At 38.2% G+C, this 20,434-nt stretch overlaps 2 protein-coding genes across 4 annotated transcripts in view; both read left to right on the plus strand.

Moving 5' to 3' along the window:
* The window catches only part of tp73 (tumor protein p73), a 23,172-nt gene extending 11,203 nt beyond the window's left edge, over positions 1-11,969 (plus strand). For both annotated transcript variants that reach the window (XM_054746367.2, XM_015967543.3), the window contains 10 exons: positions 6,584-6,770; positions 6,863-6,978; positions 7,549-7,658; positions 7,882-8,024; positions 8,183-8,271; positions 8,457-8,584; positions 9,592-9,746; positions 9,824-9,953; positions 11,102-11,195; positions 11,430-11,969. In XM_054746367.2, the coding sequence (XP_054602342.2) occupies positions 6,584-6,770; positions 6,863-6,978; positions 7,549-7,658; positions 7,882-8,024; positions 8,183-8,271; positions 8,457-8,584; positions 9,592-9,746; positions 9,824-9,953; positions 11,102-11,195; positions 11,430-11,828 (1,551 nt within the window). In that variant the 3' untranslated portion in view covers positions 11,829-11,969. The remainder of the gene's footprint in view (positions 1-6,583; positions 6,771-6,862; positions 6,979-7,548; positions 7,659-7,881; positions 8,025-8,182; positions 8,272-8,456; positions 8,585-9,591; positions 9,747-9,823; positions 9,954-11,101; positions 11,196-11,429) is intronic.
* A 2,089-nt stretch (positions 11,970-14,058) lies between these two features.
* Positions 14,059-20,052, plus strand: rer1 (retention in endoplasmic reticulum sorting receptor 1). 2 transcript variants are annotated; one of them, XM_015967541.3, is made up of 8 exons: positions 14,059-14,183; positions 15,201-15,282; positions 15,416-15,520; positions 15,718-15,814; positions 16,020-16,098; positions 17,860-17,995; positions 18,187-18,241; positions 19,553-20,052. In XM_015967541.3, the coding sequence occupies exons 2-8, from the start codon at positions 15,202-15,204 to the stop codon at positions 19,561-19,563; spliced, it is 564 nt and encodes a 187-aa protein (XP_015823027.1). In that variant the 5' UTR covers positions 14,059-14,183; position 15,201; the 3' UTR covers positions 19,564-20,052. The 2 variants fall into 2 exon arrangements, with proteins under 2 accessions (XP_015823027.1, XP_015823026.1); XM_015967540.3 differs by lacking the exon at positions 19,553-20,052 and having other exon boundaries at positions 18,187-19,025.
* Positions 20,053-20,434: the final 382 nt, after the last annotated feature.

Consider the following 20,434-nt stretch of genomic DNA (forward strand, 5'->3'; position numbering starts at 1 on the left):
AACTCTGCAACGAATCTTCTCATTTTATGTTTTAAATAGCAATTTTTTTGTATTTTTACTTATTTAATTTATTTGGTTACACTTTACAATAATTGTCCCTTTTTGAAGGGTACTTAGTGCTTTATTAAGTATTAATAAACAAATGATCCCTTTATTAATGTTATTTGGTGCATTATTACGCATTACTAAACTATTAAATTAAATATTAACAACTGTTTATTATTAATGTTAATATGAAGTAATGCATAACTAACCAGACACCCCCTGGCTCTTTGCCGTAGCCTTAAGGACACTTAACAGTTAACAATATCAGGAACATTGATAAAGGGTTCCTTTTTTTTAAATAAATGCTTAATAATTCACTGAGTAACGTTAATAAATGGAACCTTGTTGTAAAGTGTTACTGTTTATTAAATTGGAAAGGAGAAAAATGGATTTACTTGAATAACCAAGCAAAATAAAATTTTATAGTAAAGTTTAGAGTTTAGATTTTATTTTGCTTTTTTTTCCAACTCTATAAAAAACAAAGGTGTTTGTGAGAGGCTGGCATTGTTAGAGGTGGATAATGAGGCAAGAGAAGTCAAAAGTTGTGTGTGCGTGTGTGTGTGTGGGGGGGTGGGGGGGTGGGGGGGGTAAAACGCACAGATTGATTTGAGTTCACAGAAAGATGCTTTTATCTGCAGCTCTGTGTTTGTGCAATTGCATTTGAGAAATTCAGTGAAAAATGTCAAATTTAAGCATTAGTGCTGCTTTGTAGATAAGACCAGGTTAGCTGTTTCCTGCTTATAGCCTTAGGCCCTGGGGAATGCCAATAGGGGCAGTTGCCTATCTGCACGTAGGTGGCATACTTGCTTTTGAGGATTACAAGAAATTCACCTATTGCATCAACCTATTATCACTAAAACCCAACTGTAGAGCTGCCAACAAGTTAGATTTGAGGCTGCATAAAAGTTACTACCCCCTTAGTCCAAATGAGTCACCATTCAAGTGGGTTAACAGAGAGGCCGCTCCTCTTTTGGTTGTCCTTCTGTCGTAATGTTTCCACAAAGAGTAAGTCCATCCTGGTCTGTGTTAAACTGGTCTGGTAATCCCCCCCCCCCCCCCCCAACCCCCCCCCCCCCCCCCCCACACACACACACACACACACACACAACCACACCACTAGTCCCCAGTCTAGTCAAGAAACCACACATTAGTGATAATAGCTCTGAAAGTGCACCACTTGGAAGGAGACAAACGTCACCGCAGCTGGAAATGAGATCCAACACCTCAGCATTGTCAAATCACAAGACCTCTTTCCATACACTCAGACTCAGTGTGTGTGTGTGTGTGTGTGTGTGTGTGTGTGTGTGTGTGTGTGTGTGTGTGTGTGTGTGTGTGTGTGTGTGTGTGTGTGTGTGTGTGTGTGTGTGTGTGTGTGTGTGTATGTGCCAAGGATAGGAGGGGGTGTGATGAGTTAGGGGTGCAGGCTCCAGCATGTACTGAACTGCGGCTTGTGAGGAGCTGCTCTTCCCAGCTATTAGCGTCTCTCCGTTAGGACGCAGGTCCCAACACGTCCTCCACAAAGCATCCTTCCTGTCCTTTCCCAGAGCATCATCCACAGCCACATCACCACCAGCTCTCTCTGCCAAGTGCTGAAATCTGGGAAAAGTCATTTGATGAGAGATTTTCCACACAGTTTTGGTGCCTCAGATGTGTTTAATCAGTTTAAACTCTTCCTTGATGATTACAGTCAAAAGTAAAAGCATTTGCTCACGATTGCATGCATTATGTTTGACTTACATATTTTTATATTCCATTAATGCACCAGATCGTTTACTCTCCACGAGTGGACAAATCATAGACTTTGGTCGCTGTCCATTCAGGAAACTTTTAAACTTTGTGTTGCATGATCTTGTTATAAATTGGACCACACAACTACCTGAAGTCAAAATGAGCCTGCATGGGCTGTGTGATAAAGTAAAACACCATCTCTTAGTGTCGTGGTGCGTATGAGCGTTTTTGATATTTGTTAGCTGAATTTGCAGTAGGCAAGCTGCTGCTTGTATATATGGATGATGGTCTGGCAATTATCACCTCTTCTGCAGGAGCCTGTCCCGACCTGCCTCCACTGGTCCTCCGTCTGAAGGGATGAATGGATCAGGCATTGCTTCAAAAATGACCATATCTAGTGAGAGCTTTATGATGTGTTTTCATGAAGCAAATACACATTTAGACACATTTCTGGATGCTTCCTGTTGAAATGAAACACATTTGATTAAATTTATGAATGGAAAACTGATATGTTACATGTGTTAAATTATGAACATTGGCTGAAAAAGTTGGGAGTTGAAGAAAGTTTGTGGTCAGAAAACCTCATGGACTTGTTCCAAAAGTTTTGGTTCTTTTACTAACCCATCTGGACATTTTTTTGGTCATTCGTTTTTCTGTCCATTTTCCTCTCCACCCTTTTATCTATCCTTGCATTCTGAAACCAAGAGCCGACTTACTCGTTGTTTATAAGCTCTTGTCTGAACATGAAGATACACATCAGACATTTCCAATCGTGTATTATTGCCAAACCTCTGACCGCAACACATGAATCTTAACCCCTGGCTTGTGTGCTCGAGTACGTGCATGCTCAGCGCGAGCTTCAGTTTGGAAGGTGAATGAATTAGAAAGTCAGAAAAACATATTTTGGTAACATCTGCTGTATTTGTTCTGTAATTGTTCAGCTGAATGAAGATCTAATTAAACATGATCCAATTCAAACGAATTTCTGTTGAATTTCATACAATTATTAATCAATTAATGCAAATGTAGTCCATTACAATCATTTCAATAATAAATCAGAGTAGAAGAAGAAGAAAGAAAATGTCATTTCTAAAGCGCCTCTCAAGATAAAAATCATGAGGCGCTTATAGCCCTTTTCTCTACAAAATGAAATAACTGGTGATACTCCTCTGTGGTGTGTATGAACTACAATCACCTGCATCTGGAGAAGCTGATGTTAAATCCTTTATCTTTGCTTTTTGAAAACAAAGCACTGGATCAGTCCTCACTCTGTGACTGCTGCAACATGAAAAGGCCCCCGGTTGGTAAATAAGACGTCTGTCTGGCTGCTGTCAGAAAATTATTTATTCATGGTATGGGTGGGCTGTTGGGACTTGTTAGGGAAAGTTAAGTGGAACAGGTAATGTTGTGCACTGGTGTTTCCATTGGTCTTATTGCTCATGGCTAAGGGCATGTGTGTGTGTGTGTGTGTGTGTGTGTGTGTGTGTGTGTGTGTGTGTGTGTGTGTGTGTGTGTGTGTGTGTGTGTGTGTGTGTGTGTGTGTGTGTGTGTGTGTGTGTGTTGGGAGGGCTGCTGAGACATTTGAAATCCTAAATCTTAAGGCACCAACACTCGTTTCTGCTGTTGACGGTCAAAAGACAATAAACAGAGAAGTTGGATTGACATAAAATGACCTGAGAAACATCCTACTACTGTTTTTTGTAATAGATGAAAGATAACATCGAAACATATTGCTTGACTGAACCTAGGGTGTCAACAGCAACAGAGCATTAACTATTCCTCTGATGAACGTGTTATTTAAAAGGTTTTAGGTTTCTAGGGTTAGTTGTGCTTTGTTGCTTCTGTTTGTGTTTGCTTGTTTATTTTTTGTTGGACCTTGATTAAAGGAGTAGAATACTGAAAATCCATTTTTTAATGATTATTCCCGATTATAAATCAGTTAACCCTAACCCTACACCTATCTACTGCTTTAACTTCTGATAGAAATTAGACGGTGAAACCTTAGGATTAGAAAAGCCTGATAGATCTACTTCACTCTGTCACTTAACGTTCAGGGACTCATCCATGTTGACACAATGGGGAAAGCTGTTGTTTTTGATTTAGCGTGCAGGAAACAGCAGAGAACGTCTTCGCTATCAGAAGCTAACCGTTAGCATTAGCAACTCCACCGCACAACAGAACTCATTCAGGCTGGTGATATTTGTGGAGATAAAACATCCATGTTGCAAAGCACATATATGGGGAGCCAATGTCACACCCATCTACTTCCAGACTATGGGTCCACGGAAGAACAAAAAAATGAATGCAAGTCAATGGGGCTAAAAACTGGGGCTGTTTTCTAATTCTGCTTGTTTTGTGCCATGGATTTCACATATGACGCCATTTTGATACCAAGAAAGCGCTTATTTTCGACTGGGGAGGGGAAACGTTATGTTAGGTTTTGTGTGAAAATATGTCCAGGGCTACAAATGCGCATCATCAAAGTGACGTCATCGAACCAGACACGGAGATAAACAGAGAGAAAATGGCTGTGAGTTCGGCAAACTTCAAATCCTTCGTTCGGGAGGAAAGAACCACCATAATCTGGCCATGTGGTAAGTAGCAGCTACGCTAGGGGAGAGGAGATTCTGTGGTGACGTCATGCAACGTGCCAACATCTGATTTGAAGTCATGCTAATTACGAACATTTACAAGCAGATAAATCTCTAAAGAACGTGACTGGTGTGGTCAAAACACACGTCATTACTTTTATATAAATAAAAGTACAACATATGTGCGATCTTTAGCCTTAGCTCTTTTAGCCCCGTCGATTTCATTCTTTTTTTCGTTCTTCCGGGGACCCATGAGCCAACCGGAAAGTGAGGAGGCTTCGGCTCCCTAGAGAGCCAGTGGTAGAGTTGTGTTGCTGTTATCCAATCTATGGCGACTCCAAATCCTGCCGTCTGAAGCTACTTTCTCCTCCAGCTGACTTCTACTTCCTGAACGACACACATCTGAGCTTGAACCAATATGTATAAATATAGGAGATAAGTGGTTAACACATATAATTATCTCAAGTGTTCAACAGCTTGAAAATATGTCCATAAAATTATTATATAACACATAAAAGCTCCCATTGTGAAGTGTTAGACCAAACTGAACAGTTCCAGTGTTTTAGATTAGGTTGGTGGCCCCTCCTTACTTTATTCTTCGTACCATCTATAAAATAGGGAGGAGGTGTAAGATTCATGTTTTTATTTGCTGCTATAAATCAAGAGCTGCAATGCGTAATTCTGCCACAGGGTGTGCTGTTTCATCTGTTTCTAAGCACTCAGCAAGTCCACACAGGTCAGAACTTCTTGGATTTTCCTGGAAGGTCTTAGACTGTGTTGAGGCATGTGAGGCTGTTCCAGTCATTCTGATGCATGTTTTTGGCACCAACACACATTTACAGTCATATGCATGCATGTGCATGTGTACACGCTTGGAAACTGAGGAATAACTGACTCAGCCTTAGCACGGCTCGGCATTTTCTTCTTCATCTACTCTCATTGTTACTGGAAAGGCAACTTGTTACGTTTCAGAACATTTTTGACGGATTGAAACTTTAAATGTACAGCTGATTCATTCACAATGTCATCCACACTGCAACAAATGATTTTCAAGAAAGTAAAAAAAAATTGCTTGTCATCATTCATTTTATCATATTTGGTCAAAAATACAATAATTTTTTTCTTTGCAAAAACAGCAATACTTATAAAAAGGTAAATGTTGTTAAATATGATCAAAAATTCTTCTTTTCAGTATTAAAATGTGTCAATTGGATGAAGAAGAAGACGATATTTTATATGGCGCCTCTCAAGATAAAAATCTTGAGGTGCTTCACAAAAACAAAAACAAACCAAAAATAAGATATATTTTGAATTCTGAAAACTCACAAATAAAGCTAACATTCTATTACTTTGCTCATTTTAAGAACTAGCCTCGGGCCCCAAGCTTGCCAGGGGAAAGACTATGATTGTTTATTACTAAACAATGATTGTTTTTTACTAAGCTATTTTAGCTAGCTTTTTAGCACTCCCTAATGTCTGTTAGTAAATGCTAAAGTAAAACTCTGATCCTCGCTGTATGTTCATCTTTCTAACACCTTAATCTAACTGATGAAATGTCTCCTCAGCCTTCATTAGTTTCTACAGGAGCGGTTCATCACTAAATCAAACAAATCAGCTGTGTTCGTGATCTAAAACATACGAGAAGCAGACTGCAGGGCCAGGCTTGTCAGCTCCACTTTATTTAGTCCAACAGGGACAACTCTGAAGTAGCAAGTGCGGTATTCTGGCCACGTAGGGTGGTGGGGTCTGAGTGGCATTTCATTAACCCTGAAAAGGGTCATTATAGCACTGGCTCAAGACAATGGTGAAAAAGTTGCAATGCAAAGACAAATAGTGCAAGCTTAGCGCATTGAACCTTTTAATTCATCCTTCCCCTCCTCAGCACACAGTGCCCAGCCAGGTACGTGTTTCCTGCAGCGGGAAAAATGTTGGAGAGGGTGTGTGTGTGTGTGTGTGTGTGTGGGGGGGGGGGGGGGTCAAGTCCATTTTGCCTTGGGACCCCAACTGCTTTAAATGGGCCTGCACTGAACTGAAAGTTTACATTTAAAGAGAAAGGGCAGCATCCTGCTATTGGGTTTCTCAGCAGCATATCAGTTGACTTTTTCCCACTCTATCTGATGCGGGGAACCGTTTCAGTCGTGAATATTTTTGTTAAATAAAAATGTCTTTTATTTCAGATAATTCATCTCAAAGCCCTTTTGTCTTATCTTGCTTTACAGTACTCTCCCTTGCTGAAGAAGCTTTACTGCCAGATTGCCAAAACGTGTCCGATCCAGATCAAGCTGTCCTCGTCTCCGCCCCATGGCAGCATCATCAGAGCCATGCCCATCTACAAAAAGGCAGAGCACGTCACAGAGGTGGTCAAACGGTGCCCCAACCATGAACTTGGACGAGACTTTAATGATGGTAGATTATCACCCCTGAGAGTATTATTTTTTCTTTAGCACACAATTAAATTTTTCTTTTTCCAAAATGCTTTTATCTCATTATCTCTTCAGGTCAAGTAGCTCCAGCCAGTCACCTGATCAGAGTGGAGGGAAACAACCTCTGTCAGTATGTGGATGACCCTGTCACTGGGAGGCAAAGTGTCTTTGTGCCCTTCGAGGCCCCACAGGTTGGTGGTTCACCACCGTCATAAATCAGATGAATTCACAAGATAAATGACTATTACCCTAACCTAACCCAACCCAATAAACTCTTGTTAAATCACAGCACGTTGAGAGACTGAGCAGATAACTCATTTTGAGATGTGAATTGTGCAAACGTTTTAACGTTCCCAAATGTCCAAGATGTTAATTAAAAGACCCTGAAATTTGAGACGAGACAAAACGTTCATCTTTCTAGTCGAGTTTTTTCCAAAGAAACAGCAAATTTCAGAATAAGTGCCTCAAAGAATCTAAAAATAAAGACGCCAGGCATGTTCAAACAGGCACAGGAACCATCATGTCTGTGTGTGACTGCACCTGAGGAGGATAATAAAACACACAACTGTCTCTTCACTCATCAAATAGCATTGCAACACTGTCCTCTGGTGGTGAATTGGTGTTATGGAATTAACTATTAAATGTCAGAGTTTGTCTTTTTGAACTTTTATTATTAAATGAATGCATCTGATTTGAGATCGGTACAAAACCCCTGCAGCCCTGCTAGATCTTTTGTGGTGATTTTGTCTTTTGTGTTTCAGGTTGGGACAGAGTTCACCACCATCCTCTATAATTTTATGTGCAACAGCAGCTGTGTGGGTGGCATGAACAGACGCCCCATCCTCATCATCATCACGCTGGAAACCAGAGAGTGAGTCAATGATGTTGGTTCAAATGTTGAATTTGATTTAAACACGCCTTGCTCAGTTCCCTAAATTTGAACTTATTTAGACTTTTGACAAAATACAGGGTATTACATTCATCTCAATTCAGTGCATTATAATTAGATGGAACCACATCACTACAAATGTCAACTTTATGCATTTTACAGAAATTTTGAGAAAGTTTTGTTTCCACCTGAATCATGTCTGCAGCGGCCAAGTCCTGGGCAGAAGATCCTTTGAGGGTCGGATCTGTGCGTGTCCTGGACGAGACCGCAAAGCTGACGAAGACCACTTCAGGGAACAACAGGCTCTGAATGAAAGCGTGTCCAAAAACGGCAGTGCCAGCAAACGCAGTGAGTTGAAGAGCTCTAACGAATGCAGGTCCATTGCTTATGTATTCATACTGGATATCCAGTGACATCTGGTGGTTATTGGGTGCCTAGATAATTGTTTAGAGGGAAACGTGTGTTTTAATCCTGCCTAACGATTATTCCCTCCTTGATGTCTGCAGGCTTCAAACAGAGTCCGCCAAACATTTCCAGTCCAAATATTAATATAAGGAAGAGGCGACATGGAGAAGAAGAAATTTACTATATTCCGGTAAGATCTACCTCTCATAAAAAAAAAATAAACAAGAAAATGAAAGTCTTTAAACATAAACCTTTACACCTGGAAACTGGTGAATTCAGCATACTAATACTGTATGCTGGCTAAGTCTAGTCTTGTGAGAAAAAAATGGTTTAAAAACATTTTTCAGACCCTGTTTGTGTTATTGTTGTGTGCAGGTTCGTGGTCGGGAGAACTTTGAGCTGCTGATGAAGATCAAAGACAGCTTGGAGCTGGTGGAGCTGGTCCCCCAGCCTCTGGTGGATTCTTATAGACAACAAACACAACAGCAGCTGCTGCAGAGACCGTGAGTCACAGTTTGGTTCTCCACAAACTGCAGATGCATTGTGACTGAAAAAGTGTTTATATACATGCAAATATAAATATGTATAACACACTTCCTGTTGAGTTGTTAATCACTTCAGTGCATGTTTGCGTGTGTATTGCACATTTTCTTCAGTTTCTTTATCATTACAAACTTGTATGAAATGCTTATTTTTAAATGAAAATGTGCATGCATCAGAAACATTACATTTGAGGTTTCATCATCTTATAATCAGCACAGTGGTAAAGTGGGTCGGACATCAGAAAACATCAAAACTACGTGGACTTTTAGTGTAGAACTGGTGTGTCTACTGTGTTCGCACCTAGTTTATGTTATTTGGTAAATCTAAACCAATGAGCTAAATGGGTCGCTTTGCCCTAGATGTGCTTTTCTGTGGAAAAGGTATTAATGTCCTACTTGTTGCAGAAAGCTTTTTGAATGGACTTAGTTTGGAGAGACAGATTTGACTTGAGCTAACAGGTAATCCCAGAGGACCAGCCTGCATGCATGGATGGGCCCCATATGGATATATACAAGCAAACCGTATGGGTTTGTCCACGGTTGTCCATTGGCCCCACAGGGGTTTGCCCATATTTAGCCCTCTGAAAATCCATGTGGGCAAACCGCTATGGGACCATCATGAAAACCACGGATAAACCCCGTTGGCACCGAGACGTCATATATATAAATATGAAGCCCACCTATGCATGCTGGCGGAGGGGGGTTCATCACAAAATAAATTCCTGTTGTCTTGAAAAAACATATAATCCAAAAAAAATTTAATCGGTCACAGGTCCAATTTTAAACCTTGGCACTGTTGCCAGTCACATGACATGAATAATATAGCAGAAAAACAGAAAGTGTTACTGGTCTTCACTCGTATCTGCAGATATTTAGGATTCTACCTACATCCACTAAAATATCTCAGCGCCTTCAAGTCTTTTTCTAGCATGTTCACACAACCGCTCACTCTCTCATATTTCTTCCAGGAGCCACATATCATCCCCCTCTTCTTATTCTCCACTGTCCAACATGAACAAGATGCATTCACATGGTGGCCTCAGCAAACCCCAGTCAGTCAACCAGATGATGGGGCAGCATCCTCAGCAGCATCCCAACGCCAACACCTCCCTCGCTCATATGGGTGAGTGCTTACTCGTCCGTTTGTGCATCCCATTTTCAACCTTGTTGCGTGGCTGCTGACGTTTTTCTTTGTCACAGGTCCAAACATGCTCAACAGCAACCACATGCAGGGCAACAGTGACATGAACAGTGGCCACAGCAGTCAGAATTTAGTGTCTGCTTCCCACTGCAGCTCACCACCTTATAACCCTGACCCCAGCCTTGTCAGGTACTTCACCCTGCAGTGACACTCCCTCTTTAAGCAACCGTAAAAGGCCAGCCGACAATCAGATGCACTCGTTGAGGTTTAAAGCAAATCAGTGGCATGTTGATACCAAAACAACTACTTTTTGGCCACTAAACATGTCTAAATGATGCTGTGTTATACAAAAAGGCTTCCAAATGTATCACGTTTTTCTGACGCCATGGTGAAAGTCCACTCAAAGTGAACACTTTTACCCTTCTTGGCCACATGATACACAGATTGTTTTGTATTAAAACACTTTTGAGTGAGAACAAAAGCTATGCAGCTGGTGTTCTGGTTCTGGTTATCTGTACTATTTCAGTCAAACACCAGATGTGACTCTGATCACACAGCTGTTGACCTTTTCTGTGTCACCAGGAGCGATTTTATCCGCTCCAAATTCCTCTCAGACTGTGTCCCAAACCTGGATCTAAATCCTCCACACTGTCTCTGTATACAGCCACTCTTTGCAATGCACTACAGCATTTCTTCCTTTAAAATAAATGTTTAAGTCATATTTAATTTAAATCTGTTTTTGATTTACTTTTTTATATACGTTTTAAGACAATGTGTGAATGCAGTCGTTTGACTCGCTTACATCATTCTGACAGTTTTTGATACAGCAGATTTTGTCTATCTTTTATTTGATTTGTTTTCTAGACTGTTCTGGTGATTGTACAGTTACAATCTTTTTGTATGTTATCAAGGCTTTAACATTTTCATGTATTTATAATAAAGGTTCTTGACCAAAGAAAGAGTGTCCCTATGAATCATTAATATAAATGCATGTGCTTTTGCATCCACTGCATCTCTCTAAATGTAAAGTTTAACCCTTGTGTTGTAGTTTAAGACTTGATCTCACAGATGTGTTTTGATATGTCACTCTGTTTAGCAAAAATTAACTTTTAAGACCTAAAAGGTTTAAGTAGTTAGTGAGATGATTGCATTTGACAGATGAAAATCCTCGAGTTTGACATAAGCATTTGGCAAGTTTGCATTTTTATTGTTTAGACTGAATTTTAAAAAATAATACTCAATTTAAATCAGAGTTAACACTTTTTCATGTTCATTTTTCAATCCTACACTGAAGCCTTAGCTGTGGTCTAAGTAGCCCTGCTCTTCTCCCCTTGCAGTTTTCTCACCAGTCTGGGCTGTCAGAACTTCATTGAGTACTTCGCATCACAAGGCCTCCAGTCTGTGTACCATCTTCAGTCTCTCTCCATGGAGGTAACCACTCAGTCGACGCACCTACAGTAATTCACCGAGCTTCACATGCAAACGGAGTGAATAATAAAGAGGACAAAGGCTCCAAAAGAAATTAAACAAGCTGTTTTAGATGTTTTGACCATAAGTTGCAGTGTTGCAAGATTTTATTCAGTCTTTTAACACAAGAGGGCGCTCATGAAATCTAATTGTTTCATGTTTGTTCATATTTTAATGCATTATGTGTTCCTTCATCAGGATTTAGGTGCACTGAAGATACCGGAGCAGTCTCGCCTCGCCATCTGGCGAGGTCTGCAGGACATGAAACAAGTTGCCCCCCTCCAGCTTCCCAACTCCAGTCATCACCATGAATATCATGGTCAGCAGCTGCTCCGCTCTAGCAACATGGCCACCTCTGCAATGGCAGCCATTGGGGCTGCAGGTGGGGAACTGCAGCGTCAGCGGGTGATGGAGGCTGTGCACTTCCGGGTCCGCCACACCATCACCATCCCCAACAGGTCTGCAGTGGTCGGGCCTCCAGGGATGGCAGCAGCTGCTGATGAGTGGGCTGACTTTGGGTTTGACATGCCCGACTGCAAAATGTCTCACAGCAAGCATTCCATCAAGGAGGAGTTCATGGAGAGTGATGTGCACTGAGAGCAAAAACAACACTCTGGCTGAATTTTTTTTATCCAGTTCCTGGTTTCACTTGGTCTTTCAGGGTGTTTTAGGTCTTGTCTGCAGAATTATTTTCCAGAAAATTGATTATTAACTCGCGGTACTTTCAATGAGCATGCTTTTTCCTGTTCTGTCTGGATGTTTTGCTTTAATATTTGTTTCATCTGCAGGAAAGAGCATGAATTATAAAACATGCTGTCACAAGTCAATCCAAGGTGAAATCATCACACAGAAAAAAATATCATTGCACAATATTTCAGGGGGAAATCTAGATGTATGGATACTCTGAAATTAGATGTTAACAAGATATTATTCCCATGTTTACATGTTAAAGTGGCATGTGACTGCCAGCAGCGTGCTAGTTTCAGTTTTTTTAAAACATGTTCTCAGTTAATTTATTTATTTTCCTTTTAGGTTTTGTTTACTTGTAAAAATGTACATACTGGATCTTGTAAATGTTTCGGACTGGATGTGTTTGATAATTAGAATTTAGAATTTTAAAAATGCATCATCTGTTTGAACCTTAGAATCAAACAGGAAACCTTCAGAGTAGCGGCAAAGAAAGCCAGAAACATTTGCATTAATTATGTTCATGTGAGGACTACTTCATTGCTAAACTCATTTACATGACAACATCAGTAAGTATGTGTGATCAAACATTTGGTATTACTTCAGTTTTCATGTTTTAGGAAAATGGTATTGTGTCGTGTACAGTAACACATCCAACAGCACAGAAACAACACAGTATTGTTCTGTAACCACGGGGTTTTGTTTCAGTTTTGTCAATGACGGTTTAAGAATCCCTGTTTGTCAGACCTTGCAGGGCAAGGTCCTGTTTGCTGATAAGCGCTATAGTGCTGTGCAGAAGTCCTAGACTGTCTCACGTTTCTTTAAATCTGCTTCCAAAGAGGCATGCTTTCTTTTAAACTTTTAAATGGGTTTAAAGAATGTGCTTCTGGGCTTTCTGAAGATTTTTTAAGTGTTTCTTTGACAATCAGCTGCTTTTTAAATAACTGATTTCAGTTCCATTCTAAAAAGAACGTTTTATTTTCTAGAGGTATGTCATCCTCTTTATGTTGACTAGTTTTTCTAATACAAAACGTAACCTTGGCCATCCATTTTAGACACAGTTTTATTTTAATAGCATAATTTTTTGTACTCTTTGAGAAAATACAACAATTTATTCCCTGCTTTCCAGTTTTGAAGACTTTTTTTTGTTCTTTGTTTATTTGATTTACACCGTGCTGAGATGTGGCAAAATCTTAATAACTTTCATTGCAAAACAACGTTTTTTCCCCTCGTTACTTTTATACCTCTAATTAAAGAGTTTCACATACAATAATGTGTTACAAGAGGCAACCTTACTTAGTTATTTCTCAATGAGTAGACTCAACACTGGAATTCAGGCATTTTTATGTCTAGATTATCTATAGTGGCTTCAAAAAATATTTTAGAAATTGTTACATAACAAAACTGCAAAAAAGAGAGAAAAATATGGGAATTTGTATTAAAAGGAAAATAAAACTTTAATTACTACATGAAAACCTGGAGAGCTATTACAGCAGCAGACAACTTTAAAGCACCTCAGAAACTGTCAGGCCTTGGAAGAAAGTTTCAAATAAAGAAATTAACAAATCAGATGTATCCACATTTTGCACAGTAGTTTGTTTATCAGTGTCCAGTATCTTCTTTATATTTGTTTTTAGTATGTAATGCCAATCTTCTTGTTTTAATTTTAAAACTAGCAGATTTAAATGTTCCAGCATGTTGTCATAATAAAAATAATCTTAACAGCAATTTTCTAGGAATTGAACATAGAGAAACAAACTTCCACCCACTAACCAACAACTGGTCAACAAGCACTTTAATGCTTTACAGGTGATTAAATCTGGGTTATCAGTATTAGGCATTTGTATGTACATAGAAACAGTGCTTTTTAGTAGACTGAGCATTTTTCTTTTGTACCTTCAATTTTTTAGAGAAGTATCTGTATGTATTGTTGTCATCAATGTAATTTCTGAGTACAGTGTTTTGCTTTAAATCATGGATATGTGCTCTCTTTAATGTCTCTGTTGATCAAACCAATAAAGAGTTTTTACTCAACATATTATCCATATAATATATGTTTATTATAGTTACAACACATACTGTTGTATGCGTCAATGCGTGTGAGTGCGCTGAATTTTGTGCATACCAGTGTGTACTCCTTAGTTCGGGGCTCGATTAACCTGCCTGCCGTTTGCACTCGTCCTCGCGGAAATACTGACGTGTTCTCACAAGTAGCTAGTGTAGCTAGCTAGGTAGAGCCGGGTAGTGACACAGAAGCCGCATCAGGTAAGAAAAGACTTTCAATGTGAGTTAATATTATAATTGATAGTATAGGCGTGAGATATTGAACTGTATCATATCTGTAACTCGAGCATAAAAGGGATCGCTTTATTATTTGACTATAAACGTGGTCGCTACACTAGAGAAACAGACCGTTTAAACATGCTAACAAGGCTAGCTGCGAAACCTCTGGTTACATAGAAACGTAGCACAGGAAGTGAGTTGTCAGTCTTCTTAGGCATTGGTGGTACTTGTAGTTTAAAAAATACTAGTAGCCGACGCTGAAAAGAGAACAAGGGGCCGTAAAGAACTACAATTTGTATTTATAAGTGTTTAATTGTCGTTAGTTTGGAATTGTGGGGAATGTAGTATACTAACATCGTTAAAGGAATCTTTTAAGCTAACTGATGCTTTACAAGAACTACATTACCCATACAACCGGAAATTTGGGCCAAAGGGTAACGTACACTTACATGGCTAGTTGGCTATTTCTGTGGCTAATTTCTAACATAACACAAGATAAACGTAAGTTGCACTTGTTTTAGTCTGTGTTTAACTGAACAACTTCATATAAAACACCAGCGTATTTGTTTTTTATAAGTATAATCCAACAGGTAAAGGAACAGCCTAAGCTTTTTGACTTGTAATTAAAAAAATGTTAGCAACCCACAAGTAGGAACAGGCTTTCTCAATCCTTGATTTCATTTTTGGTTTAGCTCAAACGTTTAGAGTTTAATACATTACAAATGCTGCCACACTTGATAACGACACAAGTATAATACACTTTACATTTCTGTAGCTTGTTGGCTAGCATTACCCTTAGCAATCATGATTTATTCAATACAGTCAACGTTTTATTGAAAGATAATTAAGATTTATCCGTAAAAATGTGTGTTTTAGTTTTGAACGCATAATATGCTTTTCTATTGCAGTATAAAAATAAATTTTCAAAACTGTCACAATTAGAAGCTTTAGGTAAGTGAAATATGTGATTTATGATTAATATATATTTTTATTTGGCAGGATGTCAGAAGGGGACAGTGTTGGGGAGTCAATCCATGGGAAACCATCAGTAGTTGCTGCCTTTTTCACAAGGATTGGACAGGTATTTCATGAATGACACGAGTCCATAATGATGCCATTGTGTTAGTTATTTATGAAACACCCACAGTTCTAGAGACAATTTAATTGAAACGATATTTTATGTAAAATTGTATTTTCTGTCATTTTTTAAACAGGTCTATCAATCATGGCTTGACAAGTCAACGCCATTCTCTGCTATGCGATGGGCACTCACTGTACTACTTACTCTTGTCTACATGATCAGAGTCTACATCCTACAGGTGTTTATCCTTTTTTAGTCAGGCATTATAAGAGAGTTCTCTGATTTCGCTGCATTTACTACAAGAAAACAAATGTTTTGTGTATCTATAAGAAAGACACTAACTAAAGTCACCATCTCCATTGTTGGCATGGAAATGGTTCTTACGGTCTGTCCTGAATGCTTTTTAACGATTTTCTTTTTCTTGTTGCTTTTCAGGGGTGGTATATAGTAACTTACGCGTTGGGAATTTACCATCTGAACTTGTTCATTGCGTTTCTATCACCAAAAGTGGATCCCTCACTACTTGACGAAGGTAAGTGGTTGTCAGAGCACCTTCTGTACTGTAGCCATAGTTTACCTAATGTTGCTTTTAAATGATTATTTAATTTAGACTTTTACTTGGTTGTAATTTTGTGAATCGGCTCTGTCTAAAATCAACTGAAAAAACTGCTTTTGATACATAGGTTGTTTAAAATCTGTGGAAATGACTCCTAACATGTAACCCATTTGTCTTTTAGATGAGGGCCCATCCCTTCCTACGAAGCAGAACGAGGAGTTCCGCCCTTTCATCAGGAGGTTGCCTGAATTCAAATTCTGGTAGGAGTCTGCAGAGGGATTGCAAATCATTTTCTTTAGAGTGAACTGTGTGGTAAAATCTTGAGTCATGCAGATACGTTTTGGAAAAAGATTTAGATTTTTGCAGAAACCAGAGAAAAATAAACACAGCCTAGCTTTTTACTTTATATTTGGCATCTATCAGGGTATCTGCAGGTCCTTAAAAAGTCTTAAATTTGCTTTTCCAAATTTAAGGCCTTAAAAATCCTTAAAAATTACAAATAATCCTTAAATAGTTTCCAAAAGTCTTAAATTATCAAAGACCCAATAAACAAGATTATTTTATTTCTATAACATTTCCATGAATTTCTAGTTAGTGTTCAGCATTTTTTGTGTATGGTATTGGCGTAAGCGGAACCGTACACGTTCGGTTGGTTGTGAAAGGGGGCTATTTTTAGATGAGCACGTTAAGCTAGTGGGAGTTTGCGTCATGGGGAAGTGCAACATTAATGGTAACCGGATGGCTAATCCCACGTTCACGACGTGGTTAGCACCGGTTCCAGGCAATAGCTGGAAATTATAGCTCAAATAAAAAAAAAAAAGCTTAAATTTGGTCCAAGTGGCATTAAAAAAGGTCTTAAAAAGTCTTAAATTTGGCTCCCTTAAACCTGCAGATACCCTGATCTATACAATATGCATAAAAGGCAAAAATTAAAACTTTGAACAGAAATTAAGGCAGTAGTTGATGTACTTTAGTTTTAATTAAGTTTAGAATCAGGATCAGAAGGTTTTATTGCCATATGTGCGAGAAATCACAACATTAGGAAATTGCTGCGGTACTTGGTGCAAAAGAAGATAAAAATAAAGGATAAGCAAATATAGGAAGTAATAATATACTCATGATAAAATAGTTCATATAAAGTGGCAAGAATTAGAGAAGTGGCTACTAAATACACAGTGTAGGTATAATCAGAGCGGATCAGTTCAGGTACGAACACAAAACCGGGCCATGTGACTGGACCCTAAACACCTTTGTTGCAGGACTAGAGTTCTGTGTTTCACTTGATTTTCTGTTCACTCAAACATGCAAATTCTGACATTTTGTCGACTAAATCAGAAAGGAGGTAAATATGGCTCAGCGGCAGTCACACTGATGGCCTTTCCTGAAGCACCAAAGACTAGAAGATTTAATTTTCCTTACAGTTCCTTTAAGACGTCATAAGTTAAACTGGAGTAAAAACTCTTTTGCACACTGAAAATTCTAAAGGCGTAAAGCTAATATTGGATTTACTCACGAAGAGATGGATATGTCCCTGCTCCTGTTGGCTATTGGGCACTCCCGTCTACGGTATCAGTACAAACAAACACTGGTAAAACCAGTGAGTTCTGTTGAACAGGTAGCAGGACAAATTCAGCTGCTGAATTACTCAAGCATTCATCTTCTCTGGTCTTTTTTTCCTCCTTTTCCAAGAATTCCTGATATTTCAGAGATTTTACAATATTTTTTTAGTTTTCAGATGTCATCCTGATGCCAACTAAAGACTTGATATCAATGAAGTCATGTTTTATGTTTGAATCGCACTGTTACTTTTATTTTTATCTGTAATTATCATTTGGACTTTGAGTGTTCCAAACTATCCTCCAGGTTCTTCTGCAGGTTAAGATAATTGTGGCTAGGTGTGTAATGTTGAATCAGGCTTTGTGGGAGTGGTTTTAAAAATAAACATTCAGGTGGCTGTCTGACTTCTGCATCCTAAACGACACATTTGATTTTAAATAACATCACATTTCTGTTCTTGCTAGGCACTCTGCGACGAAAGGCATCGTCATCGCCATGATTTGCACATTTTTCGATGCCTTCAACGTGCCGGTGTTCTGGCCTATCCTTGTAATGTACTTCATCATGCTCTTTTGCATCACCATGAAGAGGCAGATTAAGGTAGACATGGCCGCACATTAAATCAATAGAGGGCAGTTTTGTAAAAAGATGACTTGATTCTCTAACCAAGATTTTTGCTCAGCACCTCATATGTTATTTTTCTATTAGAGATGTTTATCTGAATTAATTGAACTAAACCTGTATTCAGTGTCATTTAGGTGGTAACATGTCTTATTTTTCTTTCCCTCTAGCATATGATCAAGTACAGATACCTACCCTTCACACACGGGAAGAGGACATATAAAGGCAAGGAAGACACAGGGAAAACTTTTGCTAGTTAAGAGCTCCAATTTGCCCTTTGACTGTGTCTAATTTGAAACTTATCGGTCGCAGCTAGTGGGACGTGGCAGAGATTAGAGATTAAATTTTTCTTTCTTTAAAAGCTGGACAGTAACATGGAAGCATCACATGAAAAAATACCGTTTTGATCCATAGTTCAGTGTTGGATGATGATATGAGCAGGATGGATCAAAGCACTGACCTGCCCGTTTAACTGATTGGATGTTGTTTAATAGTATATGAGACTCCGTGCTGCCTTTTGCCTTTTTATGCTGTTGGTTAAGTTCAGAGACATCACGAAGAAACTAAATTTCTTCATTTTAGGGTCTTTTTTTTTATTTATTTTTTTTTGTGATCCTAATATACCAATTTATTATTCCTTTGTTGATCCAACTTATTTGTAACAAATTAAACAGTAAATTGGCATTTGGTTAAATTTTGCTGCAAAACAATGTGATTAGATGTAAAATCTGGTAAAAAGCCAAAATATTCAGTTATATTTGTTATTTGAAATGTGCTACGTTGAATAAAAGTGTCATAGGCAGTCACGGTATGTAATAAATAAAGTTATATGGGAGTTTCTTGGTAAAATTTATCAAAAATATGTTGATGATGGGCAGAAAAACAAGAGTGGACAGTTATAAAAACTGCATTTGGCACAAATAATCCTTGATTATTTATCTCAGATTGGTCACTAAGGTACTGGATTTTGTATATTTATATCACTTACACAGCAATTGCAAAAATAAATGCTTAAAATGTGTCTTCAAACCCCCAATAACAAAACTAAATGTAGAATTCCAGAAGGACGTTGCTAATCCCAAATCTCGTAGTTGGTTTTGTTCCTTAAATTGGTTCTTTCTACTTGGATATTGATAGACTAACACGTTAGGCATGGCTGCTGAAGATTTCTGTAAACAAAGTTGTTTTTATTTTAATGTTTAATCATTTAGTGGCTATGTGGGGGAGGGGGTCTATCTTAAAAAAAAAGAGGCGTAAATTTGCTTCACCTCAGACTTTTACACCATTATATAAAAATAGTTCTGAACAGTTTGTCTCTGAAGATCTAAAATCAGTATTACAGTAGAAATTGAAGGCGTGGTCAGTCGGAGGTCAAATGAAAGCAAATAAATAATTTCACATGTTTACTTGTATGTGTTCTAATGACTGAGGTTCACTTCATTTATGATGTCCAGCTGTTTTTGATCTGCATTTATTTAGAAAGAAAACAAGTTAAGTAGTCATTCCAAGCAAACTGTTGTTCTCTTTCTTTTGCAGAGGAAACATAACAGAGATTGAGAGCTTTTAATAAAACAAATGGATGCAGTAGATGGCGATCATACCCCTTTCTGTGAACCTTTTGGGTTTTTTCCCCCACAATGCTGGCAATCTGTTATTACGCAACTTTGATCAACACTGTAGTAAGGGATCAAAACATTCTCTTGTAAAAGTCTGTGTTTTAAAGGGTTGTCTGGATTTGTGTATATACAGTATATATATATTTTAAAATATAATTTTTGCTTTGAGATTTTTTTTTTCGTCCAACTACTTTACTATTTACAAGTGTTAAAATTCATTCAGTTGTAATTGATGAACACAGCCAAATTGATTCATTGGGTTGTAGAGTGGATAAATTAAATGTTTTTCATGGATTGCATGTTATTTTCTTGTGCTACAGTTAAAAAGAAGAACTTGATTTAAAAAAAGATTAAGTGTAATTTCTTTTTTCACTCCAAATGCTATTAAAGAGGCTGTGTCCCTTCGGAACAGTACATAAATGCCTGGACTTGATATTTTTTATTATGGAAAAAGTAACTACTAAATAAATCACGTGAATGTAGTACACTGACTTTTTTTCTACTTGGTATACATGTGCTGGTCGTAAAACTAGATTATAACAAAGTTGAGTTATTTCAGTAATTCCATTCAAAAAGTGAAATTTGTATTTTATTAGATGCATTAATTACAGACTGATATATTTTAAATGTTTATTTTTTGATTATAACTTGCAGCTAATGAAAACTCCAAATTCAGTCTCAAAATGTTTGAATATTGTTAAAAGGTTCTTTTGAAGACCCCTGTTGCCACACTAATCAGCTAATTAACTCAAAACAACCACAAAAGCCTTTAAATGGTCTCTCAGTCTAGTTCTGTAGGCTA

This window comes from Nothobranchius furzeri, chromosome 15 (assembly GCF_043380555.1).
Source record: "Nothobranchius furzeri strain GRZ-AD chromosome 15, NfurGRZ-RIMD1, whole genome shotgun sequence".
Taxonomy (NCBI): Eukaryota; Metazoa; Chordata; class Actinopteri; order Cyprinodontiformes; family Nothobranchiidae; genus Nothobranchius; species Nothobranchius furzeri.

Excerpts from the sequence above, each read along its gene's own strand:
- rer1 (XM_015967540.3), top strand. The coding sequence starts at position 15,202 with ATGTCAGAAGGGGACAGTGTTGGGGAGTCAATCCATGGGAAACCATCA. Across the intron at positions 15,521-15,717 it reads TCAGAGTCTACATCCTACAG|GGGTGGTATATAGTAACTTA; the intron begins GTGTTTATCCTT and ends GTTGCTTTTCAG. Across the intron at positions 15,815-16,019 it reads TCCCTCACTACTTGACGAAG|ATGAGGGCCCATCCCTTCCT; the intron begins GTAAGTGGTTGT and ends TTTGTCTTTTAG.